The following is a 23763-nucleotide window of genomic DNA, read 5'->3' as shown; positions in this document are numbered from 1 at the left end:
CACACATGCATATATATATATATATATGTATATATGTATGTAGTGAATTTTGCTTTCACCAACCTAGGGAGGCGAAATAGTTTAGTGATGGGTACTCACCCATGGGTACTGACGTTATGATATTTGGATCACGTGTCAATTAAGGTGTGTTAATGACAGTGACAGTTTGCTTATGTAAGTCCACCAAGATCCAATCAAATTGTAGCAAACCTTTGTCCACTATTGTGGTCAGAGTGGGGCCCTGCCATAAACTGGGCCCTGGAATGTGCTTTCATATTTAATGTTTGATGCTAGTTACTGGATATAATATTATATTTTATATTCTATTCTATTCTTTTATATTAAATGAAACAAATCAACTAAGTGAAATGGCATGCAACTAAATATGATGAACTATTCCTTTAAAGGACACTTTGTTCTGAGTTCTCACTTTTTCTTTTTAGCACAGCTAAGGTCAACATCCAAATGCATGGGATGTAATTCAGCATGTTATCAGTGCTTGATAGACAAATGAGAGGCTGTTAGTGCCACGCAGTAAATGAGCAAGTCCATCTGAACGCCTCCAGCACTGGGCATTAGCAAGTCACACCTCCATTGTCAAAGAGCTGAAGCAGTGCTCAGTACCGACGTTAAAGGGGCCATAGGAGGTTGCTAAAAAAGAACATTAAAATGCGTTGCACACATCTGAATATTTGGGTTGAAGTGTTCTGGAACAGTGTTGTAAATACAACTTAACCGCTGATTTCTAGTTGTGTCCTCTTTTGGAAGGCCAAACAAAGTATTTTCGCTTTCGCAATGAAACACTAAGCGATCCACAACATGGCGGTGGCGGTAACAATACTACAGCGAGAATCAAAGTTACGCCTTCTTTCTTTGCGCATACATTTGGGTGGTGTTATGCAAATCTTCCCACACAGTGACGTAGACGTGGGGGCGTGTTTAACCGAGGCGTTTTAGGAGGGCGTAGTCGAGTCTTAACTTTTAAATAGAATATCTCTTTGGGTTTGAGACTTTAGTCTTTGCAACTTTAGGGATCTTATCTATGCACGAACAGCTTGTAACACTCCAAAGAGAAAGGAAAACTTGAAATCGCATCATATGACCCCTTTAACCTCATTCACAATCATGTTTTCCTCACGCTGGGACGTTACCGTTACGCTACAACCAGCTATAATCCTGCTTCAGAGCCTTGCACGCTTTATGATTAAGATATAAAATAATACGGCACTGTGAACTGTGGTAGACACATTAGAAAACTTCTCATGAGAAAAGAAAAACCTATAATTTCAAACAAAGGAAATTAAGAGTCTCTGTGCTTTCTCAATGGCACTAATAATCCATGCAAAAGATGCCGCTAATTCAAAGGGTTTCATTACAAAAGCAATAAACCGTGTGTGTGGTGCAGCGAGTGCTGGGAACAATTATACAGTTCAAGCTGACAATGAAATGAAGATATTAATCCAGAAATGAAAATTAATTGAGCTAATATATTCCGCTGTGAGGTGAGAGGTGGCTTATGATACACAGATTGAGAGGGAGCGGGAAATCTCATTCACATCTGTAGGCATTCCTACATAGAATTGTACACACAGCACCCAAAATGAACTAATTATTACATCTGCCCATAACACTGTATTTAACATTATTATTCCAAATAAATATTTTGTGACATGTAATGTGACAATCAATGACATCTAGATTCGCTCCTGTCATTTACATCCACAATGGTCAGATTATCATTCTTACAATCTGATAAAACATCCTAAATTTCAGTTCCTATTAAAAATAGTTTCTTACAGTTTTGTAAATCACTTGTATTGACAAACAGTAACATTTTATTTACTTACCAAAGCCAATTTTTAATGATGTTAGACACTTGGTGCATGTTCATTTCTGACCATTTTTGTACAATATCAATTCACTGACAGCATCCTAAATGTGTACAATACTGTTCAAAATTTTTAGAGTTGGTAAGATTTATTTTGAAAGAAAGAAATTAATACTTTTATTCAGCAAGGACGGATTAAATTGACAGTATAAAGACATTTATAATGTTAAAAAAAAAAAATTATTTGAAATAAATGCTGTTCTTTCTAACTTTATATTCATCAAAGGATCCTGAAATCAATGCATCACAGTTTCCATAAAAAATATGAAGCAGCACAATTGATTTCAACATTAATAATAATCAGAAATGGTTCTTGAGCAGCAAATCGGCATGTTAGAATGATTTCTGAAGGATCATGTGACACTGAAGACTGAAGTAATGATGCTGAAAATTCAGCTTTGATCACAGGAATAAATTACATTTTAAAATATATTCAAATAGAAAACAATTATTCTAAACAAAAACAATATTTCACAATACCACTATTTTACTGTATTTTTGATCAAAATAAATGCAGCCTTAGTGAGCATAAGAGACTTCTTATGAAACCCAGAGTTTTGAATAAATCTTTAAGAAGACTGTGAAAACGTTGGAACTTTTGCAAGGGTGCAGGAGTTCAGCACTCAGACACATTCCCACAGCGGACTCTCATTTATCAGTAAATTATGGCGAAGCATTGTGCGAGAAAAGCCTTTTTAATTGCAACTTTATGAAATCCAGATGGGACTAATAAAAGTACAGTCATTTGCAGTCTTGGTAGGGCTGAATTTAATTATCATCAAAGCTCATCAAGTCTGAAATATTAGTGAAACGCTGTTGATGTTACATGCCCGACTCGATTATTGCTTCTGTTAGCTTGTGGGCGACACTCGACTAGTTTCAGGAGTTTCTGAGCTCTTAACAAGAATATTAACACCCCAAATGAACTCAACTCAATTGATGTCTGCAGCAAGTGCCTAATGAACGCAGGTTGATTTTATTTTCACTTTTCGGTAATAAAAGCTACACCACGGAGGTAGCTTGCGAAGGGCTACTTAAGTCATGTAATCTATGTCATGTAACCAATGTCTTAAGTCATGTAACCAAAGTCTGGTTTGGTTCAGCTACAAAATCAGACATCAGAAAACTACAGAGAACGGTTCGGACTGCTGAAAGGATTATTGGTGCCCCCCTGCCTACCCTCCAAGAACTGTATACATCCAGAGTGAGGAAAAGGGCTCAGCAAATCACTCTGGATCCATCACATCCAAGCCATCTCCTTTTTGAACTTTTGCCATCTGGTCGGCGTTACAGAGCACCGAATACCAGGACAGCCAGGCACAAGAACAGTTTCTTTCCCCAGGCAATCTACCTCATGAACAGTTAATGTTCTCCCATTGTGCAATTATAGTACAGTATGTGCAATAACCTTATACTTATTTATCACCCTAAACCCTAGTACATCCCTACAACTTATTTTATTTTATTCTATTCCTACTCCATCTATAGCACACCTGTACATACAATTTATTCTTTTTTTTGTGGTTTATATTTATGCATGTGTATTTTATTCACATCTCATTTTTATTATCTGTGTGTTATTGTTGTCTCCGTGTACTGGAAGCTTGTGACACTATAACTAATTCCTTGTATGTGCAAACATACTTGGCAATAAAGCTCTTTCTGATTCTGATTCTGATCTAAGTGACAGATTAAAGACTGGAAGCTCTAATGTGTGTGAGTTTCTACAAGCAGTGTGGAAGAAAGTAAGAGTATGAGAAGACTTACTGTTGTAAACCAGCTTAAAACCCTCGGCGGTATCCTCTTGATCAGAATAAAACTCCAGCCACAGGTGATTTGACGTGCTGGTCAATGACTGACCCAACAAAGAAGAACCCGAGAAACCTCCCAGAACTTCTGCAGTGTTGTCTGGACCATCATACAACTGGGAAAACAGACCAGAAAAGTATAGAGTTTCTCAGCTAATGAAATACGCTCTAAGAACGTTTTAGTACTGTTATGAAAACGTTATTTTTCAATGTTCTCAGAAATCCATTTTTTTTTTAAGTTTTAAAAACGTTTTATCTTGGTTATGTGAATGTAAGGCAGTGTTACATTTTCATAATTTTGCAAACATTATGGGAATGTTACTTTCAAATGTTCTCTGAACCATCTTAAACAAGTAGCAAGAAAACAAGTAACATCAAAAAACGTTAGACGCCCAAATAAAATGCCAGAAAAAACGCTGAGTTTGCGTTAATGTGTTGCTAAGCAAACAATACACTGTTTTAAGCATTAATATGCATTGCAAATAGAAGAATATTGCGTAAAACAGTACATTTTCAATTAAATTAAGTATTTTGGTACTTTTTAGAATCAATTGAATGTGTGTTGCACACTTGTACAAACTGGCAAAGGGTGTATACGTAATATTTACTTTGAGAACATCGCCTTGAGCCAGATTAAAGGTGCCAGCTGAGATGTTGATTCCTTTTCCTGCTTGTACTTGAATGTTGTAGATGCACTCGTGGTTGTTCTCGTAATTGCGGGGGTAGTTTGGGGACAACAGGACACCGGCGTTCTTGGAAACGGTTGAGCCGCACTCAGCTACGGACAATGGGGAACCGTAGTGACATAGTAGAAAAGCAATGCAGAAAAAGTGTAAATTTGGGGAAATAAAGGAAAAGCAAAAATGGAGGTATCCAGAAAGACAACATATTACAACATAACAAAAACATTGAACAACATTTGGTCACTCATTAGTTGCATTCGAGTCAGTACTGTATCAATGCAATGCGCTCAACTTGACCTTCCATTTTCAACATATGAAGAAAAATCATCCGCAGTTTCTCTTTTATGACTCATCATTTGATTACACTGCCAAAGGATAAGAAATTGTACGCAAATTGGATTAAAAAAAGTCAATAAATAACTAGATGCCAATCAATGAATTAAACATGAAACATGTTTTGCATTTTATAATACCATTACCATTTAAAATGTTAATCAATACATACTGTATACTACTGAAGCACTATTTTAGTAATAAGTAGTATATAGTATACAACAAATACACTCTAAAAAATGATTTCTCAAAGTTGTAAATAAAACAAAGATTGGAGTACATTTTACAAGAAAACACTATTTCAGTCTAAGAAAAGTCTCAAAATTGTTTATTAAAAAATGCCAAATAACCATATTTACTTCCAAAACTAGATGCAAATCACTAAATTAAACATGAAACTTATTTGCATGCTATAACAATTAGGAGAACACCATTTAAAATGCATGCTTTTCAAAGTACTATTTAATAAGTAGTACTACAAGTACATTGAAAATATTTTTTGAAGATTATTGGAGTACATTTCACTAGAACATACAATTGCAGTCTTTCTACTTCAGAATTTCACATCTAATTTAATGCATCTTTTGCAATTTTCTTGTAATTATTTGTGAAATTGACAAGCAATTTTGAGTGAAAATTGTTTTAAGTACATTTCTTTTTTAGATCTATAATATGTGGGATACAGTATACTGTGCAGCATGCTTTGAGTAGTACACTACTACTCCATTTAGAACATACAGTACAGCTCAATAGCCTATCGTCATTGAGCTCGAATGCAACCATGGAGACTTGTCAAACTCTGGACGTCCAAGCAAAATGAGAGCAGCTGACCACGTACCCACACACCTTGGCAGAGGTGCACTCCATATGCGCCGCCCACCACCCAGGCAAGTGATTTCTCGAGCGCCCTGCAGACGGTAACCAAGGTCACAGGAGAACGTCAGGGTGTCGCCGATGCCAAATCTGCCACCGCTGTGCCTGCCAAACTGGGGCACACCAGGGTCCTCACATGGCTCCAAATCATATTCTGAACGAAACAAACAGGCAAAAAGTTTAGCCGGATACTTTCCTAGATGACCTCATTTGCTGGTGGATTATGCTATACAGGTTGAACCTTATTGTATGCTAAAACTTATTGTAATACAGCTTGCAGGATGTGACAAACAATTCATGTAAACTGTAAAAACTAAAGGAATAACTAAAGGAATGAATTCTGAAACCTAGTGAGCTGCTGACGTGGGCAGCATTTTTAAAGGAACACGCCACTATTTTTGAAAATAGGCTAATTTTCCAACTCCCCTAGAGTTAAACAGTTGTGTTTTACCGATTTCTAATCCATTCAGCCGATCTCCGGGTCTGGCCGTAGCACTTTTAGCTGCAGCTTAGCATAGATCATTGAATCTGATTAGACCGTTAGCATCTCGCTCAAAAATGACCAAAGAGTTTCAATATTTTTCCTATTTAAAACTTTTGACCCTTCTGTAGTTACATCGTGTACCAAGACCGATGGAAAATGAAAAGTTGCGATTTTCTAGGCCAATATGGCTGGGAACTATACTCTCATTCCGGCGTAATAATCAAGAAACTTTGCTGCCGTACCATGGGTGCAGCAGGCGCAATGATATTACGCAGCACCTGAAAATAGTCCCCAGCTAGGTAATAGGAAAAATATTGAAACTCTTTGGTCATTTTTGAACCTATTTTATTAAATTTTTTTATAAAAATGAGCCTATTTTCAAAAATAGGGGCTTGTTCCTTTGACTCTTCTGTAGTTACATCGTGTACTAAGACCGACGGAAAATGAAAAGTTTATATTTTCTAGGCCGATATGGCTGGGAACTATACTCTCATTCCGGCGTAATAATCAAGGAACTTTGCTGCCGTACCATGGGTGCAGCAGGCGCAATGATATTACGCAGCACCTGAAAATAGTCCCCAGCTAGGTAATAGGAAAAATATTGAAACTCTTTGGTCATTTTTGAACCTATTTTATTAAATTTTTTTATAAAAATGAGCCTATTTTCAAAAATAGGGGCTTGTTCCTGTAAGGAATAGTTCACCCAGAAATTAAAATGTACATTAAAATGTACATATCCTCAGGCCCTCCACCATGTAGATGAGTTTGTTTCTTCATTGGAACAGATTTAGAGAAATTTAGCATTACAGCACGCTCATCAATGGATCCTCTGCGGTGAATGGGTGCCGTCAGAATATGAGTCCAAACAGCTGATAAATATATAATATACAATAATCCACACAATTCCAGTCCATTAGTGTCTTGTGGATTGAAAATGTATGCGTTTGTAATGAACAAATCTATCATTAAGACTTTTTCAACTTGCAGGAAAAATATGAGTCCTCTATCCATAATATTGCTTTCTCCAGTGAAAAAGGTGTCTCGTCTCAATCAGGAGAGAAATCTGAACAGATCAAGCACGGTTTAAAAGCAAAACCAGTCGAAACCTGTTCTAAACAAATATGTTGTTGGATTTTGATGTGAGAGGACAACAGGGGATTGACATTTTCACTGGAGGAAGCGTTATCATGGATTATGGATATTTTAGTCAGAAGTGACAGTTTAAAGTCAAAACCTCTTAAAGGTAAACAAAGCAACCTCGGCGTCCGATCGCAGGCCTTCCGCTCCTTGAATTCTCTCCAGCGCTGAAAAGCTGATCCGATATTTACACGGGTCCTACTTCTTTCCTGAACGCTCTGAATGCTCTCTCCTCCACATCATGAGTAGACACGCCCCTTACTGCTGATTGGCTACAAGTTTGTTTTGCTACTCGGCCCGAATCAGTTTTCTAAAGCGTTTTGAAAAATCGCTTACCCCACCTTTAATGATGGAGTGGTTTCTTGCAAACACACAGCTTTTTAGCTTCACAAGATGATAACTGATGGACTGGAGTGGTGTGGATTACTTGTGGATTATTGTGATGATTTTATCAGCTGTTTGGACTCTCATTCTGACGGCACCCATTCACTGCAGAGGATCCATTGGTGAGCAAGTGATGTAATGCTACATTTTTCCAAATATGTTCTGATAAACAAACAAACTCATCTACATCTTGGATGACCTGCGTAAATGTTCAGCAAATTTTCATTATTGGATGAACTATTACTTTAAGAATCACTGATGCATTGTAGATGCTCCAAACAGTAAGCATCTTAAATGCTGAAAAGCTCAAAATTGCTATTAAATGTCCAAAAAGTACTGATTAAAACAGTTACATAAAAAAAAGTTACTGTATATTATGCAAATATTTCAACTATTGTCAAGTATTTGGCAGAAGAATTGTCACAATAATTGTTATTAAAATATTTTCTAATTTATTTCTGATAAAAGACACCCAGGTCTTCTTTTTGCTTTATTTTAGCATGGCACTTCAGTTTTTATATTCAACCAATGTCTCGTTTAACATCACATCATGATTCACAGAGTAAACAGATAGCGAACATTTACCCTGGGTTATCTGCAAACACTCAAACGATCAATTAGAGCTATGATAGAAACAGTGTGAATCATTTCCACATATGTAAATGATATGCAGAAACGGTTAGCGCACGACCGCAGCTGTGGTTTCAATTAGATCCTGGCGCTCGGTGCAGAGGAGCAATGAGTTCAGATGTTTGATGGTCGATGGCAATGACATGAATTGCTTGTGTCACTTTTGCTTCCTCTGAGCTCTAATATCAAATTTTCAAATCTATTTAGAAACACGATGTGTTCAGCATATGAAAGCTTCCACCTTGTCACTCTGTGCTGTATAGAAAATTGAATAGATTTCATATTACGTAAAGATATCAGTTCTCGTCCTTGAACTTTTTAACATTAATGCTGGAATGTTAATGGTGGAAAGCTTTTGTCTGCAGTTTCATGCCTGATATTTTTTGCATTATGCATGTCTGCTTGTGTCAATCCCATCAATATTCAGTACCAGGAAAAGGTCAACCGCAGTTTTCATTGGGGAATATATATTAGGCTGATACAGGAACTTGGCTTCTGGATAATTGTATGGGTATTCATAACTCAAGTCCTTAATTAATGTATATGATGGCTCAGTAAACATGAGCCAAACCCTATGGGCTCTTCTCACAACTTGGCTTTCTATCAGAACGGCATGTCCTCTAACAATGTATCACGCTGACCTAAAAGAAATAGTTCGGCCAAAAATGAAAAATCTGTTTTTTCCTGTAACCACTGTTATTGTAGTATCATATACTGTTATAGTTTTGGTAATATTTTAAATTAGATTTTATTTGCATATTTTTTGTATGCACTTTTATTTAAACACACACATTTTTTAATGTATAGTAATTTAGTTATGTGTTTTTGTACTTTATTGTATTTTGTTTGTTTTTTTTTGTAATTTTTTTTTCTCTACATTCTGTAGTTTTTATTTTTCAAACTTTATTGTAGGTTATTTAGCTTTAATTATGTTAGTACTTCAAGTTAAACAAAGCAAAAATTAGAACAATTTGTGAATTAAAATTTTAATTTTAATTAAACAATATTTCAGCTATCGCTTATTTGAAATTAAGTTTTTTCCCCCTTAAATATAGTTTTAGGTAATGATAATAACCCTGTCTCTAACACAAAAGAGCTTGAAGATTAGTTGAATGGAAAATTAGCTGTGTAAAAATTCTTTACAATATTCCTGGGAAAAACACACACACACACATATGGGATTGTAATGACATGGGAAGACATAAAAAAAGAAAAAAAATTGTTTTTGGATTAACTATTCCTTTAAAGCCTGTTATTGTTGTTAAAAACAAAAAAGTTAGTTAACCATTTACTTAAAGTCTTTGTGTGTAATGTATTATAAAGGTATTCATAAAGTACTTTGTAAAGTATTACATAATTTCATAAATAATTCTAACCAAAGGTAAAATGCATTATAATATTTGACGTTTTTTAAGTCATGTGTTTTAACGCATTATACTTTCTAAATGTGTAACAATGAATAGATAAGTATTACAACTGTGGTTCTAATTATTCATGAGATTATTGAATGCATTATAAGGTGCATTACAAGGCATAATTTACACATTAAAACTACTACTAAATCTACTTTTATAATACATTATATATAAAGACTTTAAGTAAAGTGTTAGCAAAAGTTACTGTAACCAGTCATGAATGGGCATTTGGTGCAACTGCTTTAAAATACGGTTGGCTTCCTGGCGGTTTCTCGACTATGAGCTCATATTTAGCTGTCAGATAGGTTTCTTTTCCACTTTTACGTCAAAAGGCGGATCAACTAACTGGCAGCCCAGTTTAACCCAGTGCCCAGTAGGTATCCGCGGTGACCGTGCAGCGCAGCAGGATGATCCAGTGGGGATCTGTGACTAATGAAAAACGCAGCCCAAAGCCAGCTCTAATATCAGCCTGCAGTTCACCGCTAAACTCTGACAAGAAGACTGCCGGCTACACTGATAAGTCTCAGACTTTCAATAAGCCACTGAGACGAAGCTCAAGCTGTTGCCAATTGATTACCTTTATCAATGTACAGAGCACCATCTATATCTAATTGCTGCTATGACTTTTCATAGAAACAGGCTTGTAGGCACTGATGACGACAGCGACTGCTCTTGTCCTAGAATAATCTTCGATATTATCCTCAGATTAAGATTCATTATTAGATCTTCTACTAAAGGATGGTAACGGCTATCACTCTCATTAAAGAAAAAAAAATCATCCTTATGTAAATTATTGCACCGTTAGCAAATTTTCAAGTGTAAAAGGGTTTATCATTTCACAACTTAGGTACAAATGGTTTTACAAACAATCTGCACAGAAAAGTGTGAGGATCGATGTTTATGTAACTTGCCACCCTGAACTGATTACGTCAATTTATGTAAGAATGGTTTATGAATGATCTGCAGAAAAATTCAATTTGCTTTGCTCAGAATAGCTAGCTCTGTTCGTAAACTGTTGCATCAAATTGAATGCAACAATTTACATAAAATTGTGTGTATTGCAGATGCTTTTTATCAGAATGGTGTGTGCTCTAACAATGCATTACGCTGCCCTTAAAGGAGTAGTTCAATCATAAAAAGTTCTGCTCTGTTGATGATTTTTGTCCTTTTTTTGTGCTTAGTGAAATGGAAAAGAGCTGTGTAAAAGTTCTTCACATTTGTGGCCCTGGACCACAAAACCAGTCAATAAGGGTCAATTTATTGACATTATTTAATGTATGGTTTGTTAGGATAGGACAATATTTGGCCGAGATACAACTATGTGAAAATCTGGAACCTGAGGGTGCAAAAAAATCTAAATATTGAGAAAATCGCCTTTAAAGTTGTCCAAATGAAGTTCTTAGCAATGCATATGACTAATCAAAATTAAGTTTTGATATATTTACAGTAGGTAATTTACAAAATATCATGGAACGTGATATTTACTTAATGCCCTAATGATTTTTGGCATAAAAGAAAAATCAATAATTTTGAGCCATACAATGTATTTTTGCCTATTAATACAAATATACCCCTACGACTTAAGACTGGCTTTCTGGTCCAGGGTCACATTTTTCTTTGAACAAAATAACATTGGGATGCACAAAAATTGCATAATTTTCATTTCAGATTAACTATTTCTTATAATTTAGTTATTCATTGCAAAAAAAAGGGGGGTGGGGTTTGGTGCAAATGAAACTAATTGAAAATATATAAATGAATGAATGGATGGATGAACCATAAATTCAAACGGTATACACCGTTTCTTTCACCTGAGAAAGAGATGTTGAAGCCCTGGAAGGAGATGGAAAAGTCTGAGATGAAGCGAAGTTGAGCCTTGAAGTTGCCGTACAGCCCGGCGTTGACTGGCGGGGGTCGTTGCGAACCGGTGAGCCGGGCGAGGGGCCGCACAAAACTGCCATTCTCCGTCAGGAGCAGGTAGTCATGGTGATCCTCCAGGTGAAATGCATGAAACGTGAACTGCACACCTGAGAAGAGGATGCATCAGATGAGGACACCAATTATTTACTTCTATGTCATGTAAAAAAAAATGACTTGGAATCTAAGGAAACAAGGTGTTAAGTGGATACAATATGGCTGTGTCTTCAAATAAATAAAGGATAAAGGTATCCATCTCATCTAATGCTGTAAACTAGGGAGAACTTTTATTACTATAATATTAAAGGTAACAATTAACAGCAAAGTGCAAACTATTAAATCGCTATTTATTTTTAAATGTAATAATTACCACTCAAATAAAAAAATGGAATCTAAGGAAACAAGGTGTTAAGTGGATACAATATGGCTGTGTCTTCAAATAAATAAAGGATAAAGGTATCCATCTCATCTAATGCTGTAAACTAGGGAGAACTTTTATTACTATAATATTAAAGGTAACAATTAACAGCAAAGGCAAACTATTAAATCGCTATTTATTTTTAAATGTAATAATTACCACTCAAATAAAAAAAAAATGCTGTCATAACTTGTTTTCGTGCCAGATTCATTTAAACATGCATTAAATAATTAAGACATTACGAACAAGTAATGTAAAATATAATTAATATATAGGCTAATACAGTGCCTATATATTTGGTGAAATGCTTTTCTGAATTGCTGGCCTGAGGTCAATGTAATGCTACATGACATTGTTCACAAGCTGTTTTACTGACGTCTTTCCATATTTGAAACACTGAGCAACTAGTAGTAAAGCGGAAGAGATGATTGTATTCACTGGCGCTCCGCTGCTATTTGAACTGATGCGTCTAGACAGAATTTGAAAGATGCGACTGTTTCTTATCAAAAGTTTAAAAAAAAAACTAAGTTTATTGTGATTATTGGATGGGAGGCACGCTCTATAACGTCTAGTGAAGTTGTACTCTTGCATCAGCTGAAACAGCAGACTAAAAGATCAATCTTGGTATTTAAGAATCAATATCAATTCATTAAAATGAGCATATAAAACTAGAAGTTTTACATCAAGTTTCACGCATATAGTGATTAAAACAATGCTGTATTTGTTCGGTGCACACACACACACACTGTTCAACAGAGGTGGGTAGTAACAAAATACACCTACTCCTTTAAATTTGAGTATATTTTTGGAAAATTTGTACTTTTAAGAATAGATTTAAAAGTGGGTACTTTATCTTGAGTACATTTCAACGCCAAAAAAAACTGTACTTTTACTTTGCTACACTGCAACGTTCCTCTCATTACTTACTTTTAATGCAATACATGTTAAGAAATGCATATTTTATTCCAAGCACGCTGTCTATTTTTTTCTGGGGCATGAGCGATGCCTCATTCGTGAATGAATCACTCTTTTGAGTGATTCTGTTCAAGGCCTTCATCAAACAAGTCGCAAAACAGTCTGAATTGGTTCACAAATCAGTTTGAACGATTTGTTTAGTTACCTGCAAGCAGTGAAACATCTTAAGCGGTTTCTCATTTGTACCGGGAAATTTAAGAAAGTAACTATTATAATTATACATTTACTTGAGTAATTCTTTTTAGAAGTACTTTTACTTGAGTACAGTTGTTGGCTAGTTTTCTGGTGTTCAGTAAATAAACATCCTTGTGGCAGATCTGATGTCAAAAGCGAGCCCTCATCTTCTACTGACAGCACAAGAAGAAATCTCCTGTGTACGTACCTTTGCCATGGCTGACCTCCAGAGTCCACGTGCAGTTTAATGAGTTGGGATAGAGCTCTGGAAAGCCAGGAGAAAGGATGATGCCCTCTGGGCCCCGGACATCGCCTCCGCACAGAGCTGCAGGAAAACGTGTGGAATCTTAAAAAAAGATCTGAAACTTTACAGGAAGCACATATGCAACTGTTCTTGTATCACTTTAAGTGTTCCGTTTTGAGCAGGAATTCTGTTGAGATAAGCAGTGTTCAGCTGAGGGAATTCAAAGAGCAGAGAAACCTTCACCGGAAGTAAAAAATACCACTGAAAGGTTAACGAGAAATCCTTCTACTTTGAGCTACTTTCCACCTGCCATTGTCTCTAGAAAAGGTCACAACCACTTTACTTTGTCTCTGAAAGTTATTCTAAGAAACTGAGTGAGTGCCACTGTCCATGCAAAACTCTCTGCCATGATGCTAGGAGGTTATGGATGATTGCATGAGCCTTGCTATGCCGTTTCAAAGTGGTTGCTCACTGGCTTGAGTCGGAAGAGTCCAACAACAGGTCTCGATGACATTCTTCTTCAATGCATGTCCGTGCATTTATTTTCACACAAACAGTGTGGGACGTGTTAAGTTTAAAACTTAGACTTAGAAGCCTGTTCAAATCTTAGAGTATGAGTAAAAGTAATAATGACGCTTGGCTTAGTGAACAGTCCTAATAATACTGAATTTCTGAAACTCCGTCATCTAATTGCACACAAAAAGTAAACGCACATATGTCACTGAGATGTCTATAAAACTATCAAAATCATGGGCTTGATTCCCAGGGAATGCATTAACCCATTTAAAAAAAAATGCTGCACACAAAAGTCTCTGCCAGATCTATAAATGATGTATAAATAACAATTTTGCGTAAACCATTTGTGAAAAGAAAGAGCTAAATCATTGTTAAAAACATTTATCCAAAATGATTGCAATTTTAGGTAAGAATGGTTTCATCACATCGCAATTTAGGTAAGAAGTGGTTTTCTGAACAATTTGCACAGACGTGTTTGGAATGGTCCAATATTCATGTAAAACGTCACACTAAACTGAATACAGCAATTTATGTAAGAATGGTTTTACAAATGATTTACAATAGAAAATAATTCTGCTTTGTTTGGCTCTTTTTGTAAAATGGTGCATTGGTGCATTGAAATGAATGTGGCAATTTCCATGAAATCTGTGCAGACTGCAGATGAAAAATGAAATAAATAAACAAAAACGGAATGCATGAACTCATTTAGAAAATGCTTAGGGCAAAAAGTATCTGCCAAATGCGTAAATTATGCATAAATAATGAAAAAAAGAAAAAGTACTTCATGTTCATCACATTCTATTTTATAAAATATTTCAGATTTGTGTACAAACAAGAGAATGAATTTGGATACATTTTAAAACGTATAAACAGAGCTAACATGTTGAAGTGACACTGCAGATGAACAAAAAAAAAAAAATCACAAAAATTCACACGCATCGGATAAACTCTTGGTGATGTAAGTGTGCAATCAGAAAGTCTGAAACTCGTGGCTCATCTCTAATTGTGTTTCTGAACACAATCTGTCAATTGAAAAGCGACTCAAGGTGTCTCAAGAAACCTTATCATAGGGTCTTCCACTAAACCAAAAGCTGGAATAGGCTGGTGGCATTATCTCGGCAGGGCTTAGAATATTGATTGGGGCAAATATAGATCTTGAGTAATGGTCAAACCAAAGAAATACATTTTAGTCCCATGCTACAACTTGACTGAAAACTAGTAACAGTCAGAGATAACATCATGAAATGGAACAGAAAATCATTTTGAAACTGAGCTAACATTTTCCAAACATTTTAAGTGCTTAAATGAAAATGCTTTAGATGGGAAATGGCATCCTTTAGATTTATCTGCAAAATACTGATGTGTTCACTATTATTTTTATTTTTTACTGTTATGTCCACAAAGAGACATAGGTCTGCAACCCAGTTCACATACTTTTACTACATACTAAAAGTATGACGCACAAATCTCACACTGTATGTATGTATATACAGTCAAAGTCCATGTGATTGTTGACTCTCAGTTGATTTAAATGGTATTGTGTTCGCTGTGCTTCAGGCGTCACTTTGGACACTCACTCATGTTTGGACCCCGGCGTGCCCGTAAATGGGATACGTTTACAGCCCAAGCGTATAAAAAGTATAGCCCAAGCGGCAACCTCCCCGTCTCTCTCGTGAAACCAACACGGAAGTGACTAAAACTGCAATTCATCGACTGGTCGGTAGAGGCTGGCTCCAAAAGGGAGTCAGTCCCATAGACTCCATGTTAAAATGCCCAACTTTACAGCAGAAAAATTTTTTTACAACCTGGTACAAAAAGTGGTTTTGATCTATATAGCAAATTTTGCCCTTCATGACAACTGTGAGGGGGGTGAATTTTTTTATAACTCATCCGTTTAAATTATATTAAGCCTTAAAGTTCTGCATTCTGAGTGACAGGTGGATTGCCGCTGCTGTCACCGCCGTCGAGCTAGCTGGGCGTGGTTTCAGCAACCAGCTCCCACCTCTTTGCCCAGTTTCGATTATCCGGGAGTGACATGCGGTGACGCGCTGCCAAGATGGCGGCGGCCCGCTCCGCCCACTTTGAGCTTCAAAAACTCTCGTCAAAAACCAATGGGTGATGTCACGAACACTACGTCCATGTTTTTATACGGTCTATGGTATAGCCATGCCCACGTTCTCTCTGAGTTCATTACAATGCATTTTGGGACTGTCTTCTCCAAGAAGGATACCAAAAATTCATTCTGCCATAGTTTTTAACCAAAAGAAGGTATTCTAGAAGGCTAGGCTGAATAATGAAGCTGCATCTACACTGTTAGACTTTGCTGTAATTTTACAGTTACTTACCGCAAAAAAGCCCAGTAAACTACCATATATATGTTTTACATATATATGTAAACTACTGTTATATGCACTGAATTATTGGTATTTTAATGCCATTTACAGTAATTTACTGTATATGGGAATTTGTGGAACTTTACTGTTTGCTCAAAAGCAGTAGTGCTACTGTAAATTGTTCTGCAGATGAAAAACATGAATCTGCATTCTCAATATAATGTCTGGGTAAGCACAAGTGTGGTGAAATAAATGCATTTTTAAAATGATTAAAAAATAAATTATATAAACTTTGCTTACACCCCACAAAATTGAAATTTTATTCGCGTGCAAAGCCCGCACAACAACCTGGCAGAGGTTATATAAACTGAGGCTTGTGTCCGGTGCACGCATAACGGACTTCCCCTCTGAGTGAATCGCCAGATGTCAGCTGTGAGTTTTCCTGTGGTAAGTACTTTTCACTTACTTTTAAAACGTAAACCATTATCAATATCAATGAAATTAAAAAATATGAAGAAAGTAAATGTAAAATCTAATTATAGGCTATTGCTAGGACAGTCTGAGGGAAAAGTTTGTTTTCCTCAAAAACTGCCCCTTTCATGAAACTCATTCAATTGTCCTGCAACTGACTAGTAGGCCTATAGTGACTATACATTATAGTTACTATACTGACCTTTCCAGTATAGATGTGTAGTATTTACACAAACAATTATTTTTCAACTTTTTTACTGATAGTTATGGTATATTTTATTCCTTGGTTAAATGAATGCCGTTAAATGTGTGACGTCATTTGAAATAGCAAGAGCGCTCTCGCTCTTTCTCTCTCTCGATTCACAACTATTCTTATTCTCTTATTCTGATTCCAGTTTCCATACGATTTAATTACAGTAGCTGATACACACTGATATTCCTTGGATCAAGAGCTGTCACAACTAAAAATATACTTTAAAACACTTCCAAAAAAAAAAAAGTTCAAACTTTAAGTTTGAAGGACCATAAAGTTACTCCTTAATGTGATTGTACATTCAGGCAACTAATGGAGTTCCCCAACAAGGATGCGCAAAAAAGCAATACGGTTTAAACAGTACTATACTGGGAATAACTGCTGTTGCACAAGTTGTTACCTTGTCTGTCCATGAACAAATTTAGATGAGATAAACTCATGACCATTTCTCACACATTTCCCCTCTGTTTTGTTTCAGATCAGCTGTCAGTGGTTATGGAGGCCATGCAGCCAAAACCAACTAGGATGCTTGTTGCCATATTTCTTTTTGTTGCAATATTGTCATGATCTCTGTTTTGATTTGTTGTCATGAATTCAGTTCTCAATTTTTTTTGTAATGTTCCAGAATAAAGCACAATAAATAAGTAATGGATGTATTTAATAGTGACAGTGAATAAAAAATATACTGTTGTACATGGACTCAGGTCACTTATTTGGAATTTATTAAATTCAATGGGATTCATGAAAATATTAAAAAGGTTTTATAAAATAAATAGTGTAAAATAAATTACAGTAAAATTACTGTAATAGTATTATACTGTAAAACTAAGTTACAGTAAGGATATAAGAATATAGTACTGTAAAATTAAGTTGCGGTAAGGGTATTTTACTGTAAAATTAAATTGCGGTAAGGCCATCATACTGTAAAATTAAATTGCGGTAAGGACATTATACTGTAAAATGAACGTGCAATAAGCTACTGTAAAGGGGTCGTTACAGTAACTTACTGGCAATAGTGCTGCCAGTAAATTACCGCAAAAATACAATAAAAAGTCTAACAGTGTACTCTTTCTTTTTGGGAGCAAACTTATTATGCCTTAAAATGCCACAAAGTTTTGGAACAGAGCCACGGTGTGCAAACTGGGATGCAGTCAAGGTCAGTGCTTCTTGAGATGTCCAAACTAAGAACCGAACTTCAGAATTCAAGGAATGAAGGCAGATTTCCTCAGCGACTTCACCTTTAATGATAATGAATGTCAGCGTCACTCCCCGTGAGACGATAAAAGAGTCTAGCGCCTCAGGCTCAACATCTGCCTAAATCTCTTTCTTTCTCCCCTCCGGCACAGTGAAGAACCCAAAATATTTTCTCCGTATTCAGTTAATTCAGAATGACATGAAGTCATTAAAATTGAATACGCCAAATGGGCCAGACCTGCTAAGTGCCCTTTTAGAAATAAGAACATTTTACCGGCAGGTTAAAGTCAACAAAAAGGACCCTGTTTACTTTCTTGATAAAGTTCCTACTGTTGTTCCAAATAAAAATGGTTAGTCTACAACATCTTGCTCCTACAATCAAATTGCTATATTCTGGTAGCGAGTGCTCCTGAACCAATAATTTCCTGACAGATAAAATCACAGTTCTATATTTTATTTCACTAAACTTCTTGTGTCATTCAGAAATGTCACATTACGCAAGCAAAACAGGCTGCGGATAACAGTTTCATTCTGACTTGAAGAAAGTTTTAGAAAAACGACAAATACCAGATGTCTTGACAGAGAGTCCAGAGCATTGGTCGAAAGTCTGGCAGCAAACCAAACATTCCCAGTGAATTCTTCTGGTTTAAAATTCACACTTATGCTGACAATTACATCCAGCTGAATAGACCAAGTCTTTTGCCAGCTCTCATAGTGCCACAGCTGTTCATAAAACAAGACAAAACTTTGAGTACTCAGTCACAGACTTTTTAAGAATAGAATATGCAGTAACACTCTGAGCTGAAACCTCTAAATATAATGCATAGGGAAGTGAATCATTACGATTCCAGTTCTTTAATGACTCTATTAATTATTCTTTTGACACTATAAAAAATAATAGGTCCTAAGTATATAAACTAAACAAAACTAATACAATTTTGGCAACATACCTATTGTGCATCTTTAAATACACTGTTATACAAATAACCAGTCAGCAATTACACTGATTTAAAGGGATAGTTCACCCAAAAATGAAAATTTGATGTTTATCTGCTTACCCCCAGGGGCATCCAAGATGTAGGTGACTGTTTCTTCAGTAGAACACAAACTTAAAGGGATAGTTCACCCAAAAATTAAAATTTGATGTTTATCTGCTTACCCCCAGGGCATCCAATATGTAGGTGACTGTTTCTTCAGTAGAACACAAACGAAGATTTTTAACTCAAACCGTTGCAGTCTGTCAATCATATAATGACAGTCAATGGGCTCTACGGCTTTGAGAGGAAAAAAAACATACACAGACAAAACCAAATTAAACCCTGCGGCTCGACATCACGGTGGATCAGAGGTAAAAAAATGATATAAATACTGTTCAGTTTCTTGCACAGACCGATCTTTTCGTGCCTTAAGACCTCAATGTATTGTCACGAGCCGCAGGGTTTAATTTGGTTTTGTCTGTGTATGGTTTTTTTTACTCTCAAAGCCATGGAACATATTGACTGTCATTATATGACTGACAGACTGCAACGGTTTGAGTTAAAAAACATGGGCTCTACGGCTTTGAGAGGAAAAAAAACATACACAGACAAAACCAAATTAAACCCTGCGGCTCGTGACGATACATTGATCTTAAGACATGAAACGATCGGTCTGTGCAAGAAACTGAACGGTATTTATATAATTTTTTACCTCTGATCCACCGCAATGTCCAACTGTCCTGAGCGCGTTCACAACATCCAGCACATGACGTCAAATAAATACGGTCTGGCAAAAAATTCCACATTGTCTGATATATAAAAATCGTCTTCCATTGTGATGACCTATGCTTCTAAATATCTTTAGATCATTGCAGTGCCAGTGAACACATCCGCAATCTCTCTGCACTATGTAACTAATGAGTGATGTATACGCGCGACAGATCGCTTCCGCACATACGTCTACTAAACATCAAATTTTCATTTTTGGGTGAACTATCCCTTTAAGATTCAAGAGAACTGGGTTTATTTGGAACTGATGTTTCCCGCTGTCAGAGAAATTACATTTTAGATGAGATGTACGTTTGCAGTCTGAATTGAATGTGATGAGAATTATTATATGCATATACAGCCATTAAAATGCTACTGAATATTCTTGAAATTGTTGTGAATGTAGAAACCAAAGAAACGTTTAAATGAGCAGCGTTAATTAGTCTAATTGAGACTTGTAATTGAGATGACAGCTTACCGTCACATGTCGGCAGAGGGTGGCTCCACCAGTGGTTCTTCTCACAGACCAACTGCTCCTCGTGGCTCAGTCTGTATCCGGGCTCGCAGCCAAACCACACCACCGAGCCAATGGCCAAGTCCTGCCCGTAACGTATCCCATTTACGGGCACGCCGGGGTCCAAACATGAGTGAGTGTCCAAAGTGATGCCTGAAGCACAGCGAACACAAATTTAGATTATTTTATGTAATTTAAAGACATAGTTGAAGGTATAGTCAATTTCATTTACAGTTTTATTTTGTTGTGCATTGAAGGCAAATGTATAGTTTCAGGGGAAGAAAAAGCTATATAAACACCTAAAATTACATTTTATTTTATTTTATTGCATTGCACTGCACATTACATTTATTATTATTTTATTTGTTAATGTTACTTATTCCGTTATCACTATCAAATTAAGTATTTAATTTGCATTGCATGCAGCTGTGCTGAAATGGATTGTCAATATGAACGCACAGTTTTTTGTCAAGCCAATAAAGCACACCAAATAGAAAAAAACGGGGTGAAAAAGGAAAAGAAAAACACAGAATCGTCAAGAAATAGAGAGAGTGAGACAGAATACTACAAAGAGAAATCCTCAAGCTGTTTGCTTGTGTGGAGAGACAGATACGATTCAGGTTGAAATATCATTTCTCAGGCAAAAGGCACCCGGTCTATAAAGACGGCTGACTCACTTTCATAAAAGAGCTTAAAGCCACTGTTAGAGCGACTGTTATCGGTGGTGAAGAGAAGATACAGGAAGTTGCCGCTGCTGAACAGGAACTGAGGGACTTGGGTGCCATTTAGAGAGGCGATTAGGGGCGAGAGGAGATTAGGCCCATCGTGAACCTCTAGAAAGTCATAATTGAGTTCTGTCTGGAACCTGCAGGAAAAAAAAAACAGATCAAAGAAAAGAGATAATAAATATTACAACGTGAAATGTGTTTCTATCCACACACACAAACACATCCACAGCTCATTACCCATGGCTGCCCAACTGTTCCTCATTGACCGCCTCTTTTAATGAGAAGTCACAGGCGCAGCCAGTGTTCACGCTGCTGTTTATTGATGGGATCAAACTGCTTTGTGATGTGCGAATAAACACAGATCTGCTGCAGTGAGCTTGCTTTAATGGAATAGTTGAGCTAATAATGAAAATACGGTCATTTACTCACCCTCATGTTGTTCCAAACCTGTATGGCTTTCTGTCTTCAGTAAAATAACACCTTTTACATAACGACCTAGTTTCTCTCTTCCAAGCAATGAAAGCATGTATAATAATAATAATCAGGGGCTGAAAGCTCCAAAAGTTACATAAAAATTACCATAAAATTATCATTTTAATTATTATAAATCAAAATCGCTCTTAAGACTTGTGCACCATATTCCAAGTCCTTTAAAATCATGTTACATGTTAGCATTCCGTGACAGACAGACAGACAGACAGACAGATAGACAGATAGACAGATAGATAGATAGATAGATAGATAGATAGATAGATAGATAGTAGGGGTGTAACGATACACGTATTTGTACTGAACCATTCGGTACGGTACGCATTACAAACTGAACGATTCGTTGGACTAATCCTATTACATTTGGAAAATAAAATAAAGTGTGTGAAATATAATGTCTTCAGTGCCACTGTGCTCAACAAGGCAGCACAAATGACGTAACAGCCCCCAAAGAAAAACACACTGCTCCAGAGTCAGGCATAGGCTGGACTAGATCGTTCTTTGCAATATGGCTAGTAACTAGGGCTGGACAATAATTTAATATCAATATATATGACAATATAATTTTTTTTTCAATAACGGTGATATGATTTTTAAACATTTTCGATATTTATTTGTGGCGTTTGACTTCGTTGAATAAACATGAGCACTGCACGTTTCAAAACCAAAACGCAGTGCAGATATTTTATATGAATGTCTTTGAAGGGAACCAACTGTCTTCAGAAAAGTTTAGATGGCATTTTCATTGTATCTGATAAAGCAGCGTTCATGAGCGGAGCGCTGCTTTGTGTACAGCCGTTACCGGGGAAACCACTGTTACTACCGCTCCAAAAGCGCGTCCTGCTGGCAGAGAATGAGCCCGTCTCCAGAAACATGTTTTTGTTGTTGCTCACCATTTGTTTTTGTTTTCTGCAGCAACTCTGAGCACTTTTCATATTATTTATCCTGGCTGAAGCACTTTTCTTTCAATCTATAAGAATAATCAGCCTATGTTATAGTTTAAAGTTAAATTAACATTATTAAAGTCGTGGCCTAATGGTTAGAGAGTCGGACTCGTAACCCAAAGGTTGCGGGTTCGAGTCTCGTACCGGCAGGGATTGTAGGTGGGCGGAGTGAATGTCCTCTTCCAACTTCAATACCACGACTGAGGTGCCCTTGAGCAAGGCACCGAACCCCCAACTGCTCCCCGGGCGCCGCAGCATAAATGGCTGCCCACTGCTCCGGGTGTGTGTTCACAGTATGTGTGTGTTCACTGCTGTGTGTGTGTGTGCACTTAGGACGGGTTAAATGCAGAGCACTAATTCCAAGTATGGGTCACCACACTTGGCCACATGTCACGTCACTTTCAGGTGAGCCTGAGAGTGTCACACTATGAGCCAGGAACACAAGGTAAGGATGCAAACAGGAGAGCACAATGACAATTCGGAGAGCAAGTTGATGACAGGTGAGTATGAGAAGATAGAGAGTTCTTGGGTTCTTAACTCTGGGTAATTAGTTGGTATCCTTAGCAGGTATCTGGGGAGGATGAGAACGGGATCGGAGGAGAACAGGATCACTGGAGCTTCTATAAGTAAACAACAGGTCAGACACAGGCAGGAGTCAGGCTAAGTTCAAGCTGGTGAATGGTAGACTGGACAGTGAGGCAGTGAGAGGAGTGCAGGGATATAGTGCACTTAATGAGTCTCTGCAGGTGCGGGTGATCAGTACTCAGGTGATTGCGATCTTTATTTGACAGTGATTTCACATTTTTTTGTTTGTATAAAGGCTAAATAAATATAAAATGTGAACATTAATATATTTATGCAGTTTTTTTTCCCTAAAATATGATATAGTTTTATAGGAGGAGGTTTCATAGACTTGGCAAATTAATTTGTTCAGAAGTTTGTAGGTACATACATCTGTTGTGGGCATTCTTGGCAGTTTGAGGCTTTTTAAAATATTGTTCTTATCAATATCAGAATTATGGAACTAGACGAAAACAAGGAGATAAACACTCTACAAACTATCCCCGCAGCATTTAGGCAGGCATTTCCAACTGATTCAAACAGGGCAAAACAAATCACTGTAACAAATCATGATTAAAAATATTTTAAAATCAAGGAAATTTCTCTGGCATTTCTTTCTTTTTGCTGTATTGAAAACGTACCGAACCATGAC

General features: G+C 36.7%; 1 protein-coding gene across 1 annotated transcript in view; it reads right to left on the bottom strand.

Moving 5' to 3' along the window:
- The window catches only part of LOC107688260 (CUB and sushi domain-containing protein 3-like), a 311798-nt gene that overhangs the window by 158755 nt on the left and 129280 nt on the right, over positions 1–23763 (bottom strand). The window contains exons 20-26 of the mRNA XM_016485884.1: positions 21067–21254; positions 20354–20542; positions 13328–13444; positions 11447–11662; positions 5551–5739; positions 4305–4474; positions 3656–3812 (exon numbers count right to left, since the gene is read on the bottom strand). Of these exons, the coding sequence (XP_016341370.1) occupies positions 3656–3812; positions 4305–4474; positions 5551–5739; positions 11447–11662; positions 13328–13444; positions 20354–20542; positions 21067–21254 (1226 nt within the window). The remainder of the gene's footprint in view (positions 1–3655; positions 3813–4304; positions 4475–5550; positions 5740–11446; positions 11663–13327; positions 13445–20353; positions 20543–21066; positions 21255–23763) is intronic.

The sequence above is a fragment of the Sinocyclocheilus anshuiensis genome, unplaced genomic scaffold (assembly GCF_001515605.1).
Source record: "Sinocyclocheilus anshuiensis isolate Anshui unplaced genomic scaffold, SAMN03320099.WGS_v1.1 scaffold1162, whole genome shotgun sequence".
In the NCBI taxonomy this organism is placed as follows: Eukaryota; Metazoa; Chordata; class Actinopteri; order Cypriniformes; family Cyprinidae; genus Sinocyclocheilus; species Sinocyclocheilus anshuiensis.
The sequence above is the reverse complement of the archived record's forward strand: the minus strand, read 5'-3'. Positions and strand labels throughout refer to the sequence as shown.